This window comes from Mustelus asterias, chromosome 5 (genome assembly GCF_964213995.1).
Source record: "Mustelus asterias chromosome 5, sMusAst1.hap1.1, whole genome shotgun sequence".
NCBI lineage: Eukaryota > Metazoa > Chordata > Chondrichthyes > Carcharhiniformes > Triakidae > Mustelus > Mustelus asterias.
In genome coordinates this window covers 78,088,089-78,109,827 of record NC_135805.1, presented here as the reverse complement: position 1 = coordinate 78,109,827, position 21,739 = coordinate 78,088,089, and the positions used below count along the sequence as shown (strand labels likewise).

General features: G+C 43.4%; 1 protein-coding gene across 1 annotated transcript in view; it reads right to left on the bottom strand.

Annotated features, from left to right (window-relative positions):
• LOC144494129 (ectonucleotide pyrophosphatase/phosphodiesterase family member 3) overlaps nucleotides 1–21,739 on the bottom strand; it is a 125,343-nt gene that overhangs the window by 41,464 nt on the left and 62,140 nt on the right. The window contains exons 16-17 of the mRNA XM_078213724.1: nucleotides 11,678–11,747; nucleotides 10,543–10,630 (exon numbers count right to left, since the gene is read on the bottom strand). Coding sequence (XP_078069850.1) covers nucleotides 10,543–10,630; nucleotides 11,678–11,747 — 158 coding nt within the window. The remainder of the gene's footprint in view (nucleotides 1–10,542; nucleotides 10,631–11,677; nucleotides 11,748–21,739) is intronic.

Sequence of the window (21,739 nt, the reverse complement as noted above, 5' to 3'; positions counted from 1 at the left end):
AGAAGTTTCACAACACCAGGTTAAAGTCCGACAGGTTTATTTGGTAGCAAATACAATAAACCTGTTGGACTTTAACCTGGTGTTGTGAGACTTCTTACTGTATCCAGGAATTGCCAGCCCAACCAGAGGGCTGACAGCTCAGCAACCTCAGCAGTGCCACAGGGTTCAGTCAGGCAGACACTGACAAGAAGAATGTTGCTGAGCACAGTGGCAGCCATTGCCACAGGGGATCACTCAGTGGGCCAAAATATACCTGGAAAAGCGGTCCCTCCGCAAAGTCTGCTGGGTTTACCTGGCAGTCTCCCCACTCAGCAGTGACCCACCCAGAAGTTGGCAAAATACCACACACGGCGGGAAAATGTCCTTAATTTCCCATTCAAGTGGTTCATAGAACATTACAGCACAGAACAGGCCCTTCGGCCCATGACGTTGTGCCGAGCTTTATCTGAAACCAAGATCAAGCTATCCCACTCCCTTTCATCCTGGTGTGCTCCAGGTGCCCATCCAATAACCGCTTAAATGTTCCTAAAGTGTCTGACTCCACTATCACTGCAGGCAGTCTGTTCCACACCCCAACCACTCTCTGCGTAAAGAACCTACCTCTGATATCCTTCCTATATCTCCCACCATGAACCCTATAGTTATGCCCCCTTGTAATAGCTCCATCCACCCGAGGAAATAGTCTTTGAACATTCACTCTATCTATCCCCTTCATCATTTTATAAACCTCTATTACGTCTCCCCTCAGCCTCCTCCGCTCCAGAGAGAACAGCCCTAGCTCCCTCAACCTTTCCTCATAAGACCTACCCTCCAAATCAGGCAGCATCCTGGTAAATCTCCCCTGCACTCTTTCCAGCGCTTCCACATCCTTCTTATAGTGAGGCGACCAGAACTGCACACAATATTCCAAATGTGGTCTCACCAAGGTCCTGTACAGTTGCAGCATAACCCCATGGTTCTTAAACTCCAACACCCTGTTAATAAAAGCTAACACACTATAGGCCTTCTTCACAGCTCTATCCACTTGAGTGGCAACCTTTAGAGATCTGTGGATATGGACCCAAGATCTCTCTGTTCCTCCACAGTCTTCAGAACCCTACCTTTGACCCTGTAATCCACATTTAAATTTGTCCTACCAAAATGAATCACCTCACATTTATCAGGGTTAAACTCCATTTGCCATTTTTCAGCCCAGCTTTGCATCCTATCTATGTCTCTTTGCAGCCTACAACAACCCTCCACCTCATCCACTACTCCACCAATCTTGGTGTCATCAGCAAATCTACTGATCCACCCTTCAGCCCCCTCCTCTAAGTCATTAATAAAAATCACAAAGAGCAGAGGACCAAGCACTGATCCCTGTGGCACTCCGCTAGCAACCTGCCTCCAATCCAAAATTTTCCATCCACCACCACCCTCTGTCTTCGATCAGACAGCCAGTTACCTATCCAATCGGCCAACTTTCCCTCTATCCCACAACTCCTCACTTTCATCATAAGCCGACCATGGGGGACCTTATCAAACGCCTTACTAAAATCTATGTATATGACATCAACTGCCCTACCTTCATCAACAACACTTAGTTACCTCCTCAAAAAATTCTATCAAATTTGTGAGGCACGACTTGCCCTTCATGAATCCGTGCTGACTATCCCGGATTAATCCGCATCTTTCTAAATGGTCATAAATCCCATCCCTAAGGACCTTTTCCATCAATTTACCAACCACTGAAGTAAGACTAACCGGTCTATAATTACCAGGGTCATTTCTATTCCCTTTCTTAAACAGAGGAACAACATTCGCCACTCTCCAGTCTTCTGGCACCATCCCCGTGGACAGCGAGGACCCAAAGATCAAAGCCAAAGGCTCTGCAATCTCATCCCTTGCCTTCCAAAGAATCCTAGAATATATTTCATCAGGCCCAGGGGACTTATCGACCTTCAGTTTATTCAAAACTGCCAGGACATCCTCCCTCCGAACATCTATTTCCTCCAGCCTATTAGCCTGTAACATCTTCTCTTCCTCAATTAGGTTCTAGACAGGCAGGCCTGCTATCATCTTTCTCATTGGCGAAATCACATGGGAAGGTGTCGAGCACACCACCCGTTGCCTTCCTGTGCCAATTTGCCGGCCTTCCCGCTTCCCAACCCATTTCCAAAAGGCTGGTAAAATTCAGCTGTGCAATCTCACCAGGTCTGAGTATTGGTGATGCAATTCAATGAGTCACTTGAAAGTATACTATTCATTCACACGAGGAAATGAGATCATAGTCACACATCCCCACATTGAGACAAACGTCTCTATTCTTTCATCAACTTGGAAGAAACTGTTCAACATGTGTAAATTTTGTGCCAAGAAGGAAGGTGTAATCCTCTTACAAACATAACTGTTATTGGACCTGGAACTTGTTTACTTTAGGTTTAGCCCATTGGTTATTTTATACGCAAATCGACTGTGGAATGGGACTAGAAATTATAAAATATGTTCTCATGATACTTCTTAAGTAATACGTTCAGGACATTTACGGAAAATGTCTTTCTGATTTACTGTCTTCAGCCATACTTTCGAAATAGCAGACCAATATAAATTTTTATACATGAAGTTTGGTGGCCCAGAAATTGCTGGAATGGGGCAGCTTGCCATTTTTTTTTCTCACCCCCTCAGGTCATATTATTTTGGTGCTGCAAATTCATGCAAATGTCAATTGGCAAGAGAGCAGTGATGTTAGTGAGGCACCTGGGACCACCTGAACATAGAGACCAATAGGCCATCTCCTGAAACTTAAGGATAGAGTGGGAAACAGAACGTATGATGGACAAGGAATTCGGATGAATTAGAATCAAATTAGATTCGCAAAGAGAAATAAACAGGAAAGTTTGGATTAAAAGAGAGAGGGAAAGAAATTAAATAAGCATTTATTCAATCAAATATTTTAATTTAAATAATCTCCAAAATATTTTACCACCTGCGGCTATAAGTCTTTACATTTTCAACTCTTCCTATCTGGGCCTCCTAGGTTGAGTTTCATGTGTCATTTCGCTGGAATACCAGCTCTAAATGTCTGCGGTGAGATTCATTCGTATTTGGTGAACAAATCCGGCAGTTTCCTGACACTCTTTTCCCTCAGCTTGTGAGGGCAATGGTCGAGGTGGTAAAATATTTTGGAGATTATTTAAATTAAAATATTTGATTGAATAAATGCTTATTTAATTTCTTTCCCTCTCTCTTTTAATCCAAACTTTCCTGTTTATTTCTCTTTGCGAATCTAATTTGATTCTAATTCATCCGAATTCCTTGTCCATCCTGGAATCTGTGGCTATTCACAACTTACTGCTTACCACTTCCTCACCACAAACTGTTTTCGTTAATGCATTGAAAATGCCACGTGCTGTAAATTTGTGATTACATTTGCGGTCATTTCTGGGCTATACAGTCACTGGAATGCTTAATACATCCTTCGTTAGTGTCAGTGATATTTTATTTCAGCCCTTTCGGCAGAATCTTTCAGGTGGCAGGGTTTCACTTAATGGCCTTAATTGGAGAGTGACCAGGCACCCTCGCATAAAATCGCTGACAGGTGGAGTGGCTCAGTAGACGGCTGGAAGGAGATCACCCAAAATGTTATGGGCCACCACCAACCTCTTCCCCCCACCACCCCCCCGCCCCGCCCGCGCCCCAACCACCCCAGCATTCAAACCCAGTGGCAAAGATCCATAATAATTTATTCCCACAATTTCTGATATGCACTGTTCATTATGAATCTGCCAACATGTACCATTATTAATGCTGAGAAGTGTTATTTGGCTCTCAACATGCACTGAGGCGATCTTGCATCATTAGGTATTGGGACAGCATTTTTATCATCAATTAGCAGATTGCCATTAACAAGAACAGTTTTACTTTAACAATTATTTACTTCTTTAAAGAAACCTGCATAGTATTAAATTAGCAAGTTGTATTCATATTACTGGGTTTGAATACTAATCAGCAGACCATTCCCCTCCTTCACGATTCCCAACTCTAACAAATTCCCTTCAGGAATTCAGGAAAGTTGCCTCATTCTCTTGACCTAAATACGATGTTGTGGCCATTACGGAGACGTGGGTAGAACAAGGACAGGAATGGTTGTTGGACGTTCCAGGGTATAGATGTTTCAGTAAGTGTAGGGAAGCTGGTAAAAGAGGTGGAGGAGTAGCATTGTTAATCAAGGATAGTTTAACGGCTGCGGAAAGGCACTTCGAGGGGGATCTGCACACTGAGGGAATATGGGCTGAGGTTAGAAATAGGAAAGGAGCGGTCACGTTGTTAGGAGTTTACTATAGGCCTTCAAATAGTAATAGAGATGTGGAGGAAGAAATTGCTAAGCAGATTATGGAAATGTGTGGGGGTCACAGGGTAGTTGTCATGGGGGACTTTAACTTTCCAAATATTGATTGGAACCTTTGTAGGTCAAATAGTTCGGATAGGGCAGTTTTTGTGCAGTGTGTGCAGGAGGGTTTCCTGACACAGTATGTGGATAGGCCGACAAGAGGTGAGGCCACATTGGATTTGGTACTGGGAAATGAACCGGGCCAAGTGCAGATTTGGTTGTGGGACAGCACTTTGGAGATAGTGACCACAATTCGGTGTCTTTTGTTACTGCAATGGCGAGGGATAGGGCCGTACGGCAGGGCAAGGTTTACAATTGGGGGAGAGGTAATTATGATGTGATTAGGCAAGAATTAGGGGGCATAAGTTGGGAACAGAAACTGTCAGGGAAAGGCACTAATGAAAGGAACAAATACTGGGTGTCCTTGATAGGTATGTCCCTGTCAGGCAGGGAGGAAATGGCCGAGTGAGGGAACCATGGTTCACAAAAGAGGTGGAATGTCTTGTGAAAAGGAAGAGGGAAGCTTATGTAGGGATGAGGAAACAAGGTTCAGATGGCTCGATTGAGGGTTACAAGTTAGCAAGGAATGAGCTGAAAAAGGGGCTTAGGAGAGCTAGGAGGGGACATGAGAAGTCCTTGGCGGGTCGGATCAAGGAAAACCCCAAGGCTTTTTACTCTTATATGAGAAATAAAAGAATGACCAGGGTGAGGTTAGGGCCGGTCTAGGACAGTAGTGGGAACTTGTGTATGAAGTCAGTAGAGATAGGCGAGGTGATGAATGAATACTTTTCTTCAGTGTTCACCAATGAGAGGGGCCATGTTTTTGAGGAAGAGAAGGTGTTACAGGGCTAATAGGCTGGAGGAAATAGATGTTCGGAGGGAGGATGTCCTGGCAGTTTTGAATAAACTGAAGGTCGATAAGTCCCCTGGGCCTGATGAAATATATCCTAGGATTCTTTGAGAGGCAAGGGATGAGATTGCAGAGCCTTTGGCTTTGATCTTTGGGTCCTCGCTGTCCACGGGGATGGTGCCAGAAGACTGGAGAATGGTGAATGTTGTTCCTCTGTTTAAGAAAGGAAATAGAAATGACCCTGGAAATTATAGACCGGTTAGTCTTACTTCGGTGGTTGGTAAATTGATGGAAAAGGTCCTTAGGGATGGGATTTACGACCATTTAGAAAGATGCGGATTAATCCGGGATAGTCAGCACGGATTCGTGAAGGGCAAGTCGTGCCTCACAAATTTGATTGAATTTTTTGAGGAGGTAACTAAGTGTGTTGATGAAGGTAGGGCAGTTGATGTCATATACATGGATTTTAGTAAGGCGTTTGATAAGGTCCTCCATGGTCGGCTTATGATGAAAGTGAGGAGTTGTGGGATAGAGGGAAAGTTGGCCGATTGGATAGGTAACTGGCTGTCTGATCGAAGACAGAGGGTGGTGGTGGATGGAAAATTTTTGGATTGGAGGCAGGTTGCTAGCGGAGTGCCGCAGGGATCAGTGCTTGGTCCTCTGCTCTTTGTGATTTTTATTAATGACTTAGAGGAGGGGGCTGAAGGGTGGATCAGTAAATTTGCTGATGACACCAAGATTGGTGGAGTAGTGGATGAGGTGGAGGGCTGTTGTAGGCTGCAAAGAGACATAGATAGGATGCAAAGCTGGGCTGAAAAATGGCAAATGGAGTTTAACCCTGATAAATGTGAGGTGATTCATTTTGGTAGGACAAATTTAAATGTGGATTACAGGGTCAAAGGTAGGGTTCTGAAGACTGTGGAGGAACAGAGAGATCTTGGGTCCATATCCACAGATCTCTAAAGGTTGCCACTCAAGTGGATAGAGCTGTGAAGAAGGCCTATAGTGTGTTAGCTTTTATTAACAGGGGGCTGGAGTTTAAGAGCCGTGGGGTTATGCTGCAACTTGGTGAGGCCACATTTGGAATATTGTGTGCAGTTCTGGTCACCTCACTATAAGAAGGATGTGGAAGCGCTGGAAAGAGTGCAGAGGAGATTTACCAGGATGCTGCCTGGTTTGGAGGGTAGGTCTTATGAGGAAAGGTTGAGGGAGCTAGGGCTGTTCTCTCTGGAGCGGAGGAGGCTGAGGGGAGACTTAATAGAGGTTTATAAAATGATGAAAGGGATAGATAGAGTGAACGTTCAAAGACTATTTCCTCGGGTGGATGGAGCTATTACAAGGGGGCATAACTATAGGGTTCGTGGTGAGAGATATAGGACGAATATCAGAGGTAGGTTCTTTACGCAGAGAGTGGTTGGGGTGTGGAATGGACTGCCTGCAGTGATAGTGGAGTCAGACACTTTAGGAACATTTAAGCGGTTATTGGATAGGCACATGGAGCACACCAGGATGATAGGGAGTGGGATAGCTTGATCTTGGTTTCAGATAAAGCTCGGCACAACATCATGGGCCGAAGGGCCTGTTCTGTGCTGTACTGTTCTATGTTCTATCTCCCAGTGCAAGCATAGTCATACTGAGAAATCTGGATAGAACAGTACAGTTCTATCCAGATTTAAGAGCACAGAACAGTACAGCACAGGAAACAGGCCCTTCGGCCCTCCAAGCCTGTGCCGCTCCTTGGTCCAGCTAGACCAATCGTTTGTATCCCTCCATTCCCAGGCTGCTCATGTGACTATCCAGTTAAGTCTTAAACGATGTCAGCGCGTCTGCCTCCACCACCCTACTTGGCAGCGCATTCCAGGCCCCCACCACCCTCTGTGTAAAAAAACATCCTCTAATATCTGAGTTATACTTTGCCCCTCTCACTTTGAGCCCGTGACCCCTCGTGATCGTCACTTCTGATCTGGGAAAAAGCTTCCCACCGTTCACCCTATCTATCCCCTTCATAATCTTGTACACCTCTATTAGATCTCCCCTCATTCTCCGTCTTTCCAGGGAGAACAACCCCAGTTTACCCAATCTCTCCTCATAGCTAAGACCCTCCATACCAGGCAACATCCTGGTAAACCTTCTCTGCACTCTTTCTAACGCCACCACATCCTTCTGGTAGTGCGGCGACCAGAACTGGATGCAGTACTCCAAATGTGGCCTAACCAGCGTTCTATACAGCTGCATCATCAGACTCCAGCTTTTATACTCTATACCCCGTCCTATAAAGGCAAGCATACCATATGCCTTCTTCACCACCAGTGCTGCCACCTTCAAGGATTTGTGGACTTGCACACCTAGGTCCCACTGTGTTTCTATACTCCTGATGACTCTGCCATTTATTGTATAACTCCTCCCTACATTATTTCTTCCAAAATACATCACTTCACATTTATCTGGATTAAATTCCATCTGCCACCTCTCCGCCCAATTTTCCAGCCTATCTATATCTTGCTGTATTGCCCGACAATTCTCATCGCTATCCGCAAGTCCAGCCATCTTCGTGTCATCCGCAAACCTGGATGTAAGCATGCATTCCTCCTGCAAGTATTGTTTAATTACAATGTACAATGGCTTTGAAAAACTTATAAATGAATGTTATTTAAATATTATAGAATTAATTTTGGACAGAAATGCTTTGTGGAACAGTTGTCGGGCAGGAGTTCTCAAATTAGGGTCTCTTGGGGTTCTGTTGTATTTCCGGCTGCCATGTGACAAAAAGGCAATATTTTTTGAAAAACAAAAAAAGCAAGCAAACTAAAATGTAAGTCAGTTGAAGCAGCAAAGATTTGAGAAAAAGCAAGGGCCCCAAATCAAAGAAAAACAAAAAAAATCAAGTTGACAAATCAGATCATGCCCTCGCTGAGCATTGGTTTCTGATAGGCTCACTCGTCAAGCACTGCTCAGAGAGGTTGGATGCTGATTGGCCAATTAGATTTTTGTTTTTTCTCTGTTGCTGGACATAATGGTCAGAATTCTCCGGCTCGTCACGCTGGCGGAATTCTTCGGTCCCGCCGGCGATGCACCCCCTCCTGTGGGTTTCTCACCAACGTGGCGTGACGTCAATGGGAACGCCCATTGACAGGGGCGGGACCAGAGAATCCCTCTGCTCACAAACAATACGCCACCTCTCGCTGGTGGGAAACACATGGCTGGGAGGCCGGAGAATCCCAGCCATTTGCTGCTGGGCGAGTGGAGGAGCGGCAGAGGTAAGTACTCTAACTCAGTAAGAGAAATTATTATCTTGGCGCCATCAACCACATTCTGATGATGCATTTAAAAAAGTAAATCCTCGCAAATAATCCAGATGCTATGTGAGGGGCCCATGGGAGTGGTGGTTTGGGAGGAGATTGGGCTTTGGCAGGGGATTCATGTGAGGGGGGTCACGGAGGGAGGGGTGGCACGGTAGCACAGTGGTTAGCACTGCTGCTTCACAGCTCCAGAGACTTGGGTTCGATTCCCAGCTTGGGTCACCGTCTGTGTGGAGTTTGCGCATTCTCCTCGTGTCTGCGTGGGTTTCCTCCGGGTGCTCCGGTTTCCTCCCAGTCCAAAGATGTGCAGGTTAGGTTGATTGGCCATGCTAAAATTGCCCCTTAGTGTCCTGAGATGCGTAGGTTAGAGGGATTAGCGGGTAAATATGTAGGGATAAGGGGGTAGGGCCTGGGTGGGATTGTGGTCGGTGCAGACTCGATGGGCCGAATGGCCTCTTTCTGCACTGTAGGATTTTTATGATTTCTATGATTATGATTTCTATGTGTGGAGGCTAGAACATGTCATCGATATGATAAGAATATTTGGCATTCTCCAATGCTCTTGGGCGATCATTAGGGATTCCATGGCTCTAAATGTTTGGGAGACCCTGTTGTAGGATGTTGGTTACAGTTCAATAATTCAGAAGAAGTCTTTGAAGTCATGTGCAGATCAACTAGTCTTTATTGACTCTTAGAATTATTTACAAATAGACAGTAAAGGATACAAGCTATGAATTGCCTCCAATGCTTGCTGTTACACATGGTTCTGTCAAGGAGTGGGTTATACGTCTTGTATATCACTACTGTCGTACTGTACTCAGTCCTACATTAACATTACATGTGTCAGACCCTTATACTATAGAAAACAATTCCTACATTGCTTGGATCAAATGGAAAGATTGATGGAAAGCAACATTTTTCTCGGGACCATTAAATAAATGTAGAGTCCATGATGGAGTAAATCATATGTTGTCTGAGAAAGAAGTGGATTTAATAGATGAAAATCTTGCACTTTAATAGCACCTTTAATGACAAAATGTCAGGAATTTCCAAAGTACAGCCAATGTACTTTTGAAGCATAATTGTTGATATAATGTTGGTCAAAAAGACCAGTTATGTTTCAGGAGTTTATTGTTAGTTTGGGCAGACATCAGGTAGGTAGTTCCATGGGGTGCACCCCCTCAGTGCCATGGTAATGCCACTGGAATCCTACCCATTGGCACCATTTTGCATCATAATCTAGCCAACTGATCCTCATTACTGATAATTATATTTCACCTTCTTGTTTGTCTAATGCTAGCAGAATGAGCTGGTTTATTCTTTCAAGGGGTGTGGGCATTGCTAGCAAGGCCAGCATTTATTGCCCGTCCCTAGTTGTCCTTGAACTGAGTGCTTGCTGAGCTATTTCAGAGGGCAGGTAAGAGTCAACCACATTGCTGTGGGTGGGGAGTCACAATTTGGTCAGACCATGAAAGGATAGCAGATTTCCCTCCTTAAAGGGCATTCAGATGGTGACCCAGATGGATTTTTGCAACAGTCAATGATGGTTGTCACGGTTATTATTAGTGAGATTAGCTTTAAATTCCACCAGCTGCTGCAGTGGGATTTGAACCCAGTGGGATTTGAACCAAATTGCGAGAGTTGCCAGTGCCATCGCATTCAGTCAGAAGCCAATTATATATGTATTTTTTTTCACATTGTACCAAGGAGTGTTGGCATCATTACACAGGAACTTCCAACCTCAATACGATTTCACTACCTTTTTCAGTCCTCACTGCTGAAGTTGGATTGTTTCATGATACTTTGAGCCATTCACTTCAATCATCTGTGCTGTAGACATTCTGAATTAGTTACATAGCAACAACATTAAAACAAATGCTTTATGCCTTTATCCCAATGCCTTAGCATATAAAAGCAGATACAATTATATATTTTATTTGCCGGAAAAGCAGTGGTAATCAGCTGTAATTTGAAACTGAAATAAATCCATTCATTTACATAAATGTAGTTATGGCAGCACTCACCACACATCAGGTTGTAGAGTTCAATATTATCAAATGGATCAACCTCGGTCTCATATCTGAAGCCTGGCCCATTACCTATGAAGATAGCCTGGAATTAACCAGCAAGGGATAACATAGTAAATACAAAGGAGGAAAAAAATTATTTTATTAAACTTTTGTTGAGTAAACAGGGAAAGCATATATTAAAAGGGAATTATTCTCCTTAGATAAAGTTTAAAGTTTATTTATTAGTGTCATAAGTAGGCTTACATTAACATTGCAATGAAGTTACTGTGAAAATCTCCTAGATCCTGCAAAAGAAAATGTCCCATGTATATAAGGCCTGATTCTGTGGTAACATTTGCAACTGGAAGTTATAATGGGCTTGAATGACCACAAATTTCAAAATTCCAAATTAGTACCTAATCACTGACAAGATTTTTGGTACCTATGGCAGAACCCCCTGATGGCAACATAATTATATTTTTCTATTCATCAAAGTGATAGGTAGTTTGTCAATTTTGGACATGTCACAAGTCAACACTCCTATGCATCCCTCACTTGTTGGAAGTGCATACTGCAAATTCAGATGCACATTGTACACAATTGTCTCATGATGGTTAGAGTCTTGTGGGTCTTGCAATCTAAACTTTATAATAAGCATACAGAGAGATTGAAGTTTCCAACTGGAAAATTTACTTATAAAATGACCTCCTCTCAGTTTCAACATCTGCCACTCTGAGGCCAAGTGAACTACTGTGTGATGCAGAGTTTTCACCCTACTGCTCTGCCTGAAGAATGCTCTGAGGCTCACTTCCAAACATCACCATTGTGAGTTTTTCCAAATCCCATATGAGCCATCTTTCTGATATGTCTAAGTGAGTCTGAAAGGTAGCAACAAATTTCTGTGCTTCAACACTTTCAGTGATGGACATTCATGCCCTGAGCCTGTGCAATTTTCCAATATGGGCTCATGATGGCTGACATTTCATGCCAGGAATACAAAAATAGGAAATTTACCCCAGGCATGTCAGCTGGAAATCAAAGTCATACCGTGTCTATAAAGAATGCATTCAAACGTCACACAGGATAAAGGAAATTATCCCTCAATATGGAATTGTAAGCTGTACATGATTATACATATCCAATTACTTACTTGCATGCTTTTGTATTCATTATCATAGCCATGATTGCCACCACCACAGAAGTTGAATGTCAGTGGATCTCTGAAAATAATTTTTAGAACAGAAACTTTAGAAGAGAACAGCAATATGATTGGTACAGAATGGAAAAGATACAAGACAGGAAGATTAAATTGCCTGAAAATATTGATAGCCTCCAGGAGTGGTCCCACAGGAGAATGCATGGTCAACAGAAGGATGCCTGGTTTGCACAGAGCCAACATATGCTGTCAGAGCTCTACCACCTATCTTCAGTCAACTTCTTGGTGTATGTGCCTCCCATGGGTCCATATGTACCGCTCTGTGATATGACACAGAGCATAGCATTTGAAATGTCATGTAGCATATGGTTTGGGAAAGCAGGAATTTCCAGTGTAGGAAGTTCCATCCCAAATGCTCACAAGTCACTGGCCTTGTGACAGATGGCCAGAGGCTCCGCCTCTTACAAGGCAGCACGGTGGCACAGTGATTCGCACTGCCAGAAACCCGGATTCGATTCTGGCCTTGTGTCACTGTCTGTGTGGAGTTTGCACATTCTCCCTGTCTCTGTGTGGGTTTCCTCCAGGTGCTCCAGTTTTCTCCCACGGTCCAACAATGTGCAGGTTAGTTGGATTTGCCATGCCAAATTGCCCCTTAATGTCCCAACGTATGTAGGTTAGGGGGATTAGCGGGGTAAATGTGTGGGGTTATGGAGATAGGGCGGAAGTTGACTCTGGGTAAGATGCTCTGTTGTAGAGTCATTGCTGACTCGATGGGCCGAATGCACTGTAGGGATTCTATGATAATAAATGAGAAATCCCAGTTTAAGTTGGAATTTGGAGTAAATAGGTCATAGCATATTTCATAACCCCCAGAGTTATGATGGAATTCCATCAGAAAAGCTGAGGAACTTCAGCTCCTAAGTACTGATCATGGAAATGAATGTTCTATCTCAGTGGCAATGTAACAGCCCAATATTTATTTCAATCTTCTTTTCAATGTCAGCTTTATTTGTCAATACTCAATGAATACATGATTACATATGTGTTGGGACCTGACATGCAGATGAAGTACTCAGGCAGTAGTTTCAGCAACTTGTTGTATAGCAGTCCAGCCCAAAGTGCAATCTTCTGTAGTCTCTGATAATTTAAAATTGTGTAACTCACAAAAGATTTGGGACCCCAAAATGCTCTAACATGAAAAACACCTAATATTAGTTAACTGGAAAATATATCTCTTCAGCTGTTTTTATTGCCATAAATAATAAGTACCAATATTTAATGAAACAATGTATTTCATTCATTTTGATCTTGTAACTTGCCAAGCAAAGATCATCTGTCCCAGATTACCTGTTTTTAATGCTGATCACACACTATGCTGACAATGCCTGTTATATGCCACACAAAAATCACAAAAATTTCAAAACACGATGCTTTAAGGCAAAATGCAACATTTTATGAAGCTTTCTAGTTAAGAGTCATAGAGATTTACAGCATGGAAACAGGTCCTTGGCCCAACTTGTCCAGGCCACCCTGTTTTTACCAATAAGCTTGTCCCAATTGCCCGTGTTTGGCCCATATCCCTTTATACCCATCTTACCCATGTAACTCTCTAAATGCTTTTCAAAAGACCAAAATTGTACCCGCCACTACTACTACCTCTGGCAACTCGTTCCAGAAACTCATCACCCTCTGTGAGAAAAAATTGCCCCTGGACCCTTTTGTATTTGTCCCCTCTCACCTTAGTGCCCTCTAGTTTTAGACTCCCCTACCTTTGGGAAAATATGTTGACTTTGGACCTTATCTATGCCCCTCATTATCTTATAGACCTCTATAAGATCACCCCTAAGCCTCCTAAGTTCCAATCCATCCAGTCTCTCCTTACAACTCAAACCATCAAGTCCCAGTAGCATCCCAGTAAGGTTTTTCTCCACTCTTCCTAGTTTAATAATATCCTAACTATAATGGCGTGACCAGAACTGTACACAGTATTCCAAGTGTGGTCTTATTAATTTCTTATACAACTTCAACAAGATATCCTAACTCCTGTATTCAAAGTACTGACCAATGAAAACAAGCATGCCAAATGCCTTCTTCACCACCCTGTCCTCCTGTGACTCCACTTTCAAGGAGCTATGAACCTGTACATCTAGATCTCTTTGTTCTATAACTCTCCCCAATGCCCTACCATTAACTGAGTAAGTCCTGCCCTTGTTCGATCTACCAACATGCATCATCTTGCATGTATCTAAATTAAATTCCATCTGCCATTCATTAGACTACTGGCCCAATTGATCAAGATCCCGTTGCAATCCCAGATAACATAGAACATAGAACAGTACAGCACAGAACAGGCCCTTCGGCCCATGATGTTGTGCCGAGCTTTATCTGAAACCAAGATCAAGCTATCCCACTCCCTATCATCCTGGTGTGCTCCATGTGCCTATCCAATAACCGCTTAAATGTTCCTAAAGTGTCTGACTCCACTATCACTGCAGGCAGTCCATTCCACACCCCAACCACTCTCTGCGTATAGAACCTACCTCTGATATTCTTCCTATATCTCCCACCATGAACCCTATAGTTATGCCCCCTTGTAATAGCTCCATCCACCTGAGGAAATAGTCTTTCAACGTTCACTCTATCTATCCCCTTCATCATTTTATAAACCTCTATTAAGTCTCCCCTCAGCCTCCTCCGCTCCAGAGAGAACAACCCTAGCTCCCTCAACCTTTCCTCATAAGACCTACCCTCCAAATCAGGCAGCATCCTGGTAAATCTCCTCTGCACTCTTTCCAGCGCTTCCACATCCTTCTTATAGTGAGGTGACCAGAACTGCACACAATATTCCAAATGTAGTCTCACCAAGTTGCAGCATAACCCCACGGCTCTTAAACTCCAACCCCCTGTTTATAAAAGCTAACACACTATAGGCCTTCTTCACAGCTCTATCCACTTGAGTGGCAACCTTTAGAGATCTGTGGATATGAACCCCAAGATCTCTCTGTTCCTCCACAGTCTTCAGAACCCTACCTTTGACCCTGTAATCCACATTTAAATAGTCCTACCAAAATGAATCACCTCACATTTATCAGGGTTAAACTCCATTTGCCATTTTTCAGCCCAGCTTTGCATCCTATCTATGTCTCTTTGCAGCCTACAACAGCCCTCCACCTCATCCACTACTCCACCAATCTTGGTGTCATCAGCAAATTTACTGATCCACCCTTCAGCCCCCTCTAAGTCATTAATAAAAATCACAAAGAGCAGAGGACCAAGCACTGATCCCTGTGGCACTCCGCTAGCAACCTGCCTCCAATCTGAAAATTTTCCATCCACCACCACCCTCTGTCTTCGATCAGACAGCCAGTTACCTATCCAATCGGCCAACTTTCCCTCTGTCCCACACCTCCTCACTTTCATCATAAGCCGACCATGGGGGACCTTATCAAACGCCTTACTAAAATCCATGTATATGACATCAACTGCCCTACCTTCATCAACACACTTAGTTACCTCCTCAAAAAATTCAATCAAATTTGTGAGGCACTACTTGCCCTTCACGAAACCGTGCTGACTATCCCGGATTAATCCGCATCTTTCTAAATGGTCGTAAATCCCATCTCTAAGGACCTTTTCCATCAATTTACCAACCACCGAAGTAAGACTAACCAGTCTATAATTACCAGGGTCATTTCTATTCCCTTTCTTAAACAGAGGAACAACATTCGCCATTCTCCAGTCCTCTGGCACCATCCCCGTGGACAGCGAGGACCCAAAGATCAAAGCCAAAGGCTCTGCAATCTCATCCCTTGCCTCCCAAAGAATCCTAGGATACATTTCATCAGGCCCAGGGGACTTATCGACCTTCAGTTTATTCAAAACTGCCAGGACATCCTCCCTCCGAACATCTATTTCCTCCAGCCTATTAGCCTGTAACACCTTCTCTTCCTCAAAAACATGGCCCCTCTCCTTGGTGAACACTGAAGAAAAGTATTCATTCATCATCTCGCCTATCTCTACTGAAGTCTTCACTAACCTTCTTCACTATCCATGATACCACCAATCTTGGTGTCATCTGCAAACTTACTAACCACGCCTGCTAAATTCTCATCCAAATCATTAATATAAATGACAAGTAACAGTGGACCCAACACCGATCCGTGAGGTACACTACTGGTCACAGGCCTCCAGTTTGGAAAAAAATCCCTCTGGAACGATCCTCTGTCTTCTGTCATCAAGCCAATTTTGTATCCAATTGGCTACCTCACCCTGGATACCATGAGATTTAACCTTATGCAACAACCTACCATGCGGCACCTTGTCAAAGGCCTTGCTAAAGTCCATGCAGACATCGTCAACTGCACTGCCCTCATTTACCTCCTTAGTTACCCCTTCAAAAAACTCAATCAAATTCGTGATACATGATTTTCCACTCACAAATCTGTGCTGACTGTCCCTAATCAGTCCTTCCCTCACTAAATGCCTGTAGATCCTATCTCTCAGAATATTTTCTGACAACTTATCCACTACAGACATTAGGCTCACCAGCCTGTAGTTCCCAGGCTTTTCCCTACAGCCCTTCTTAAACAAAGGCATAATATTTGCCACCCTCCAATCTTCAGGCACCTCACCTGTGGCTGTGGATGATTCAAATATCTCTGCTCGGGGATTGCAATTACCTTCCTAGCCTCCCACAACATCCTGGGATATTCTTTATTAGGTCCTGGGGCTTTTATCTACCTTGATGCGCTTTAAGACTTCCAACACCTCCTTCTCTGTAATATGTACGCTCCTCAAGACATTACTATTTATTTCCCCAAGTTCCCTGCCTCTCTCAACAGTAAATACTGATGACAAATATTCATTTAGGATCTCACTCATCTCTTGTGAATCAGCACATAGATGACCTTGTTGATCCTTAAGAGGCCCTACTCTCTCCCTAGTTACTCTTTTGCCCTTTATGTATTTGTAGAAGCTCTGTGGATTCTCCTTTGTTTTATCTGCCAAAATGTGCCCTTCTTGCTCTCCTGATTTCTCTCTTAACTCTACTCCTACACCACCTGTACTCTCCAAGGGATGCACTTGATCCCAGCTGCCTATGCATGTTTGATTTGATTTATTATTGTCACGTGTATTAACATACAGTGAAAAGGATTGTTTCTTGTGCGCTATGCAGACAAAACATACCGTTCATAGAGAAGGAAACAAGAGAATGCAGAATGTAGTGCTACAGTATAGCTAGGATGTAGAGAAAGATCAACTTAATGCAAGGTAAGTCCATTCAAAAGTCTGACAGCAGCAGGGAAGAAGCTATTCTTGAGTCGGTTGGTACGTGACCTCAGACTTTTGTATCTTTTTCCCAAAGGAAGAAGGTGGAAGAGAGAATGTCCGGGGTGTGTAGGGTCCTTAATTATGTTGGCTGCTTTGCCGAGGCAGCGGGAAGTGTGGACAGAGTCAATGGATGGGAGGCTGGTTTGTGTGATGGATTGGGCTACATTCACAGCCTTTTGTAGTTCCTTGCGATCTTGGGCAGAGCAGGAGCCATACCAAGCTGTGATACAACCAGAAAGAATGCTTTCTATGGTGCATCTGTAAAAGTTGGTGAGAGGCTTGGCTGACATGCCAAATTTCCTTAGTCTTCTGAGAAAGTAGAGGCGTTGGTGGGCGTTCTTAACTATAGTGTCGGCATGGGGGGACCAGGACAGGTTGTTGGTGATCTGGACACGAAAAACTTGAAGCTCTCAACCCTTTCTACTTCGGCCCCGTTGATGTAGACAGGGGCATGTTCTCCTTTACGCTTCCTGAATTCGATGACAATCTCCTTCACTTTGTCTGTTTGTGTGTATACTTGTGCTTATTTGGTTAATTTTGAGGCAATTATGATTTATTTTTAAGAATAATTAATTGAAAGAGTTAATTATCACACAAGTTTAAAAATTTCACAGGCTGAAAAACAAAGGTCTTCTTATCAGAGCCTTCAGAGACAGACACCACGGCCATTAGTCTGGCAATACTCATAAATCAAACATCCGTGACTGGAAAATGGGAGTAATCCACAGATAGAGAAACAAGCTGTACTATGAAGTTTTCACATTGATTGGATATTATAATGAAGCAGGCGTAAAATAATTGTGATTGGTTTATACTAATTATTGGTAATCGACTTTGAAAACTATAATTGCCTTTGTATCTTGGAATACGCCACTCTGGCTAGCTACAGGAATGTGAACTGTAGCTTTCCAGCATCCTTGCTATCCCTTGTGTAAGGGGGAAAATACAAGGGGGGCACACTCTAAAATGGCAAAACAAGAAAGCACACTCTAAAATGGCTGCCTGGCACATAAAGGGTTAACTGGGAAAGCCAAAAGAGCAGACACAGGCTCCTGCTGTTCAGAAAAACCTAACAGACAAGCCATTTCCAAATCACAGACAGTGACTCATAGCAAACAAACACCTCAGGAAGCCAAAGCCAAGGGTCAAGACATCTTTTAAGATAAGGAAACCCCAAAACAAAGAGCTTAGATTAATGTTAAAGGAAGGCGGGAAATATGAATGCGAGGGAACCGATTAGCACCCGCACAAGACGAAACTAGCCATTGATAGACCCATTCATAAAATGCTAAATGTCTATACCTGTTTGTATTCTTGTAAATATGGGGAAATGTACCCATTCATGAAATGCTAAATACTTGTAAATATGATAATCTTCGAATCACCGGTCTAACCCATTGTGTAAAGGGTATAAATTTGAACCGCTCCCGATATACAATGGAGAGAAGGTTTGCTACAGACCAAGTACCTTGTCTCTATGGAGCTCCATTTAATAAATCGTATTTTCTGAATCTCGAAGTCTGACTACTAGTGGATTTTTCCCACAACAAAATGGCGTAGTCGGCTAGGATCCTATTACTGGTGAGACCGATTGGCCACGGTCGCAACCGGGGTAGAGATCACGGAATCTGTGACAGTCGGACTGGATCAGAAAATACGGTTTATAAGGGGGAAATATTTGTACTGTGTATTTGTGATAGTATTTGTTATAGTGATAAGTACTAACTGCTGATAGGAATAAATAACTGTGATTTGTGCTGATCGACAAAAGGACAAGGTAGTGCCTGTCTCAAAAGCTCTGCCTTAGACTGGCTATTAAGAGCAGAAATCTGCCACGTGAAGGTCAGGAATTGAAGTGAGTGAGAGACACCAAGGGCACTAAAGGATTGTGAAGCACAAAAGGGCAGAAGTCGGTTTAACATCACCCTCTGTAGTGGCGAACAGAGTAAGAAGTTTAACAACACCAGGTTAAAGTCCAACAGGTTTATTTGGTAGCAAAAGCCACACAAGCTTTCGAGGCTCTGAGCCCCTTCTTCAGGTGAGTGGGAATTCTGTTCACAAACAGAACTTATAAAGACACAGACTCAATTTACATGAATAATGGTTGGAATGCGAATACTTACAACTAATCCAGTCTTTAAGAAACAAAACAATGGGAGTGGAGAGAGCATCAAGACAGGCTAAAAAGATGTGTATTGTCTCCAGACAAGACAGCCAGTGAAACTCTGCAGGTCCACGCAACTGTGGGAGTTACAAATAGTGTGACATAAACCCAATATCCCGGTTGAGGCCGTCCTTGTGTGTGCGGAACTTGGCTGATAGCCAAGTTCCGCACACACAAGGACGGCCTCAACCGGGATATTGGGTTTATGTCACACTATTTGTAACTCCCACAGTTGCGTGGACCTGCAGAGTTTCACTGGCTGTCTTGTCTGGAGACAATACACATCTTTTTAGCCTGTCTTGATGCTCTCTCCACTCCCATTGTTTTGTTTCTTAAAGACTGGATTAGTTGTAAGTATTCGCATTCCAACCATTATTCATGTAAATTGAGTCTGTGTCTTTATAAGTTCTGTTTGTGAACAGAATTCCCACTCACCTGAAGAAGGGGCTCAGAGCCTCGAAAGCTTGTGTGGCTTTTGCTACCAAATAAACCTGTTGGACTTTAACCTGGTGTTGTGAAACTTCTTACTCTGTTTACCCCAGTCCAACGCCGGCATCTCCACGTGGCGAACAGACGCAGAGGTGCCAGCTGATTGCATGAAAGTTTGAAAAGTTGGAAACTGTACTGTCAATGTGGTGAAAAGCGGGGCGGAACAGGAGTTTGATCAACTCTGACCTAAACCGAAATCCGGTGGAGAAGCACATTGCCGAAGTGGTAATCGTGGAAGCCGTGAGTATAACTTAAAACCCTGTAACGGCAGTAAAACACGGTGTGAGAATAGCAATAGTGGCCGGGGGTAGTGAAGTCCCTACGGTAGTTAACACACTTTGCTAAGAGTAGTAATAGTGGCCGGGGGTAGTGAAGTCCCTACGGTAGTTAGCACACTTTACTAAAGAATAATCGTGGCCGGGGTTAGTGAAATCTGCGAAATGGCAGATAGTGAAGTTAAAAGGGGATCTGCAGGTTCCCTGATTGAAATCTACATGACAGACAGGAAGGAGTTAATAAAGAGAATGCAAAAGGATGGCTGGGATACTTCTCAAACCTTAGAGCAACAGAGAAAGTGGATAGATAAAGTAAAAAGAAACAGAACGAAGAAAATAGGAATAATATTAACACATCAGTTAGCAGGTCTAATTGAACAAACAATTGCCTCTACAAGGAAATGGAGGGAGGACAAAGAAAGAATTAGAGAACTAGAATCCCAAGTGAGGGAATTGGAAAAACGAAATCAGGTTTTAGAAAGGCAAGGGGGAGGAGAAACTGATCCTCTACCTTCTTATGAGTCTACCCAGCAAGGGCCAATGGCACCCTCAGGAGAGTGGGAACAGCTGGAACACAACTTAGCGCCCATAACTAGAGGGGGGACAGCAGCGCGACCCAAGGCAAATTATAAACCCTTTACCCCAGGGGAAAAACAGCAGATAATGGCTTCCCTGGGCAAATTACAAACCAGAAGCGCGAACACTACATTCTGGGAAGAATTAGACACAATCTGGGGAGGACATCAATTACACCTAAGAGACATACACCGGCTGGTAAGGGCAGCCTGTCCAGCGGATAAGTGGAGGCAGGTAGCAGGGGGACCCGTTGCCCCTATAGCACAGGATTATAGTGGGGGACGGTGGACACATGTAATCCCCCTAACAGCAGAAATAGATGCCCAACAGGCACCCTTCTTACAGTTTAAAGAAGAAATTCAGAGGGTCTTAGGGAATGCTCCCACTAACTGGAGCAGAATTACCACCACAAAGCAGCTAAAAGGAGAAGGAGCCTCTGAGTATGGGGAACGATTGTTCCGAATATACCAAGAGTGCTCAGGACATGGGAATCCAGGGCGAGGAGATCGAGCGTTCATCCAGGCTTTTAAGGATGGACTCTCTAGTTCTCACCAGGTCATCCTAAAAATGGGAGTGATTATGTCCCAAGATTACGATGAATTGGTAGAATGGGCTAGTGGCATACCTGCAGATGGATAGGAGAGATCTTAGCTTTTGTATTTCAGTGTGTTTGTGAGATCTGGTAGCTTGTCGAATGTAGGTGGTTGTTGTTGTAATTAGATTGAGAGCAGGGAGCTCTTTGTTCCTGTGGAATGTTTGCTACAGGCAGTGGGTGCAGTGTATTGCACCTTGGTTTAGCCTCAGGGGGCTGGGAGAGTGTTAAAACTGTTAAAGATTAAAGTGATAGGATTTCTTGAATTTACTTCTGTTTTGAGTCAATTACAGTTTGGAAGAAAGAAGAATAAAAGCGATTGTCTTAATCAATGTTCTGTATTCTCTTTGAATGTTTTACACTCATCCCAGTCTGAAATGATAAGTTTGAATGAAAAAGGATGTACTGTGGAATGACTTTTGGAAGCTTCCATGTGTGTGTGTGTGTTTAAACAAAGTGGTTGCGTGGATGCTTTGTTGTTGTTTGTTTTAATGTTAAGAAAGGATTTAAACCTTGGAAGGAAGCATGTGCTCTTTCCTTTGTCTTGAAGTAGAAATTATAAGAGTTAGTTGAGGAGTTAAGAGAAGAAAATAAGTTATTTTGTGGAAAGGTAGAAAAGCAGGAACAAA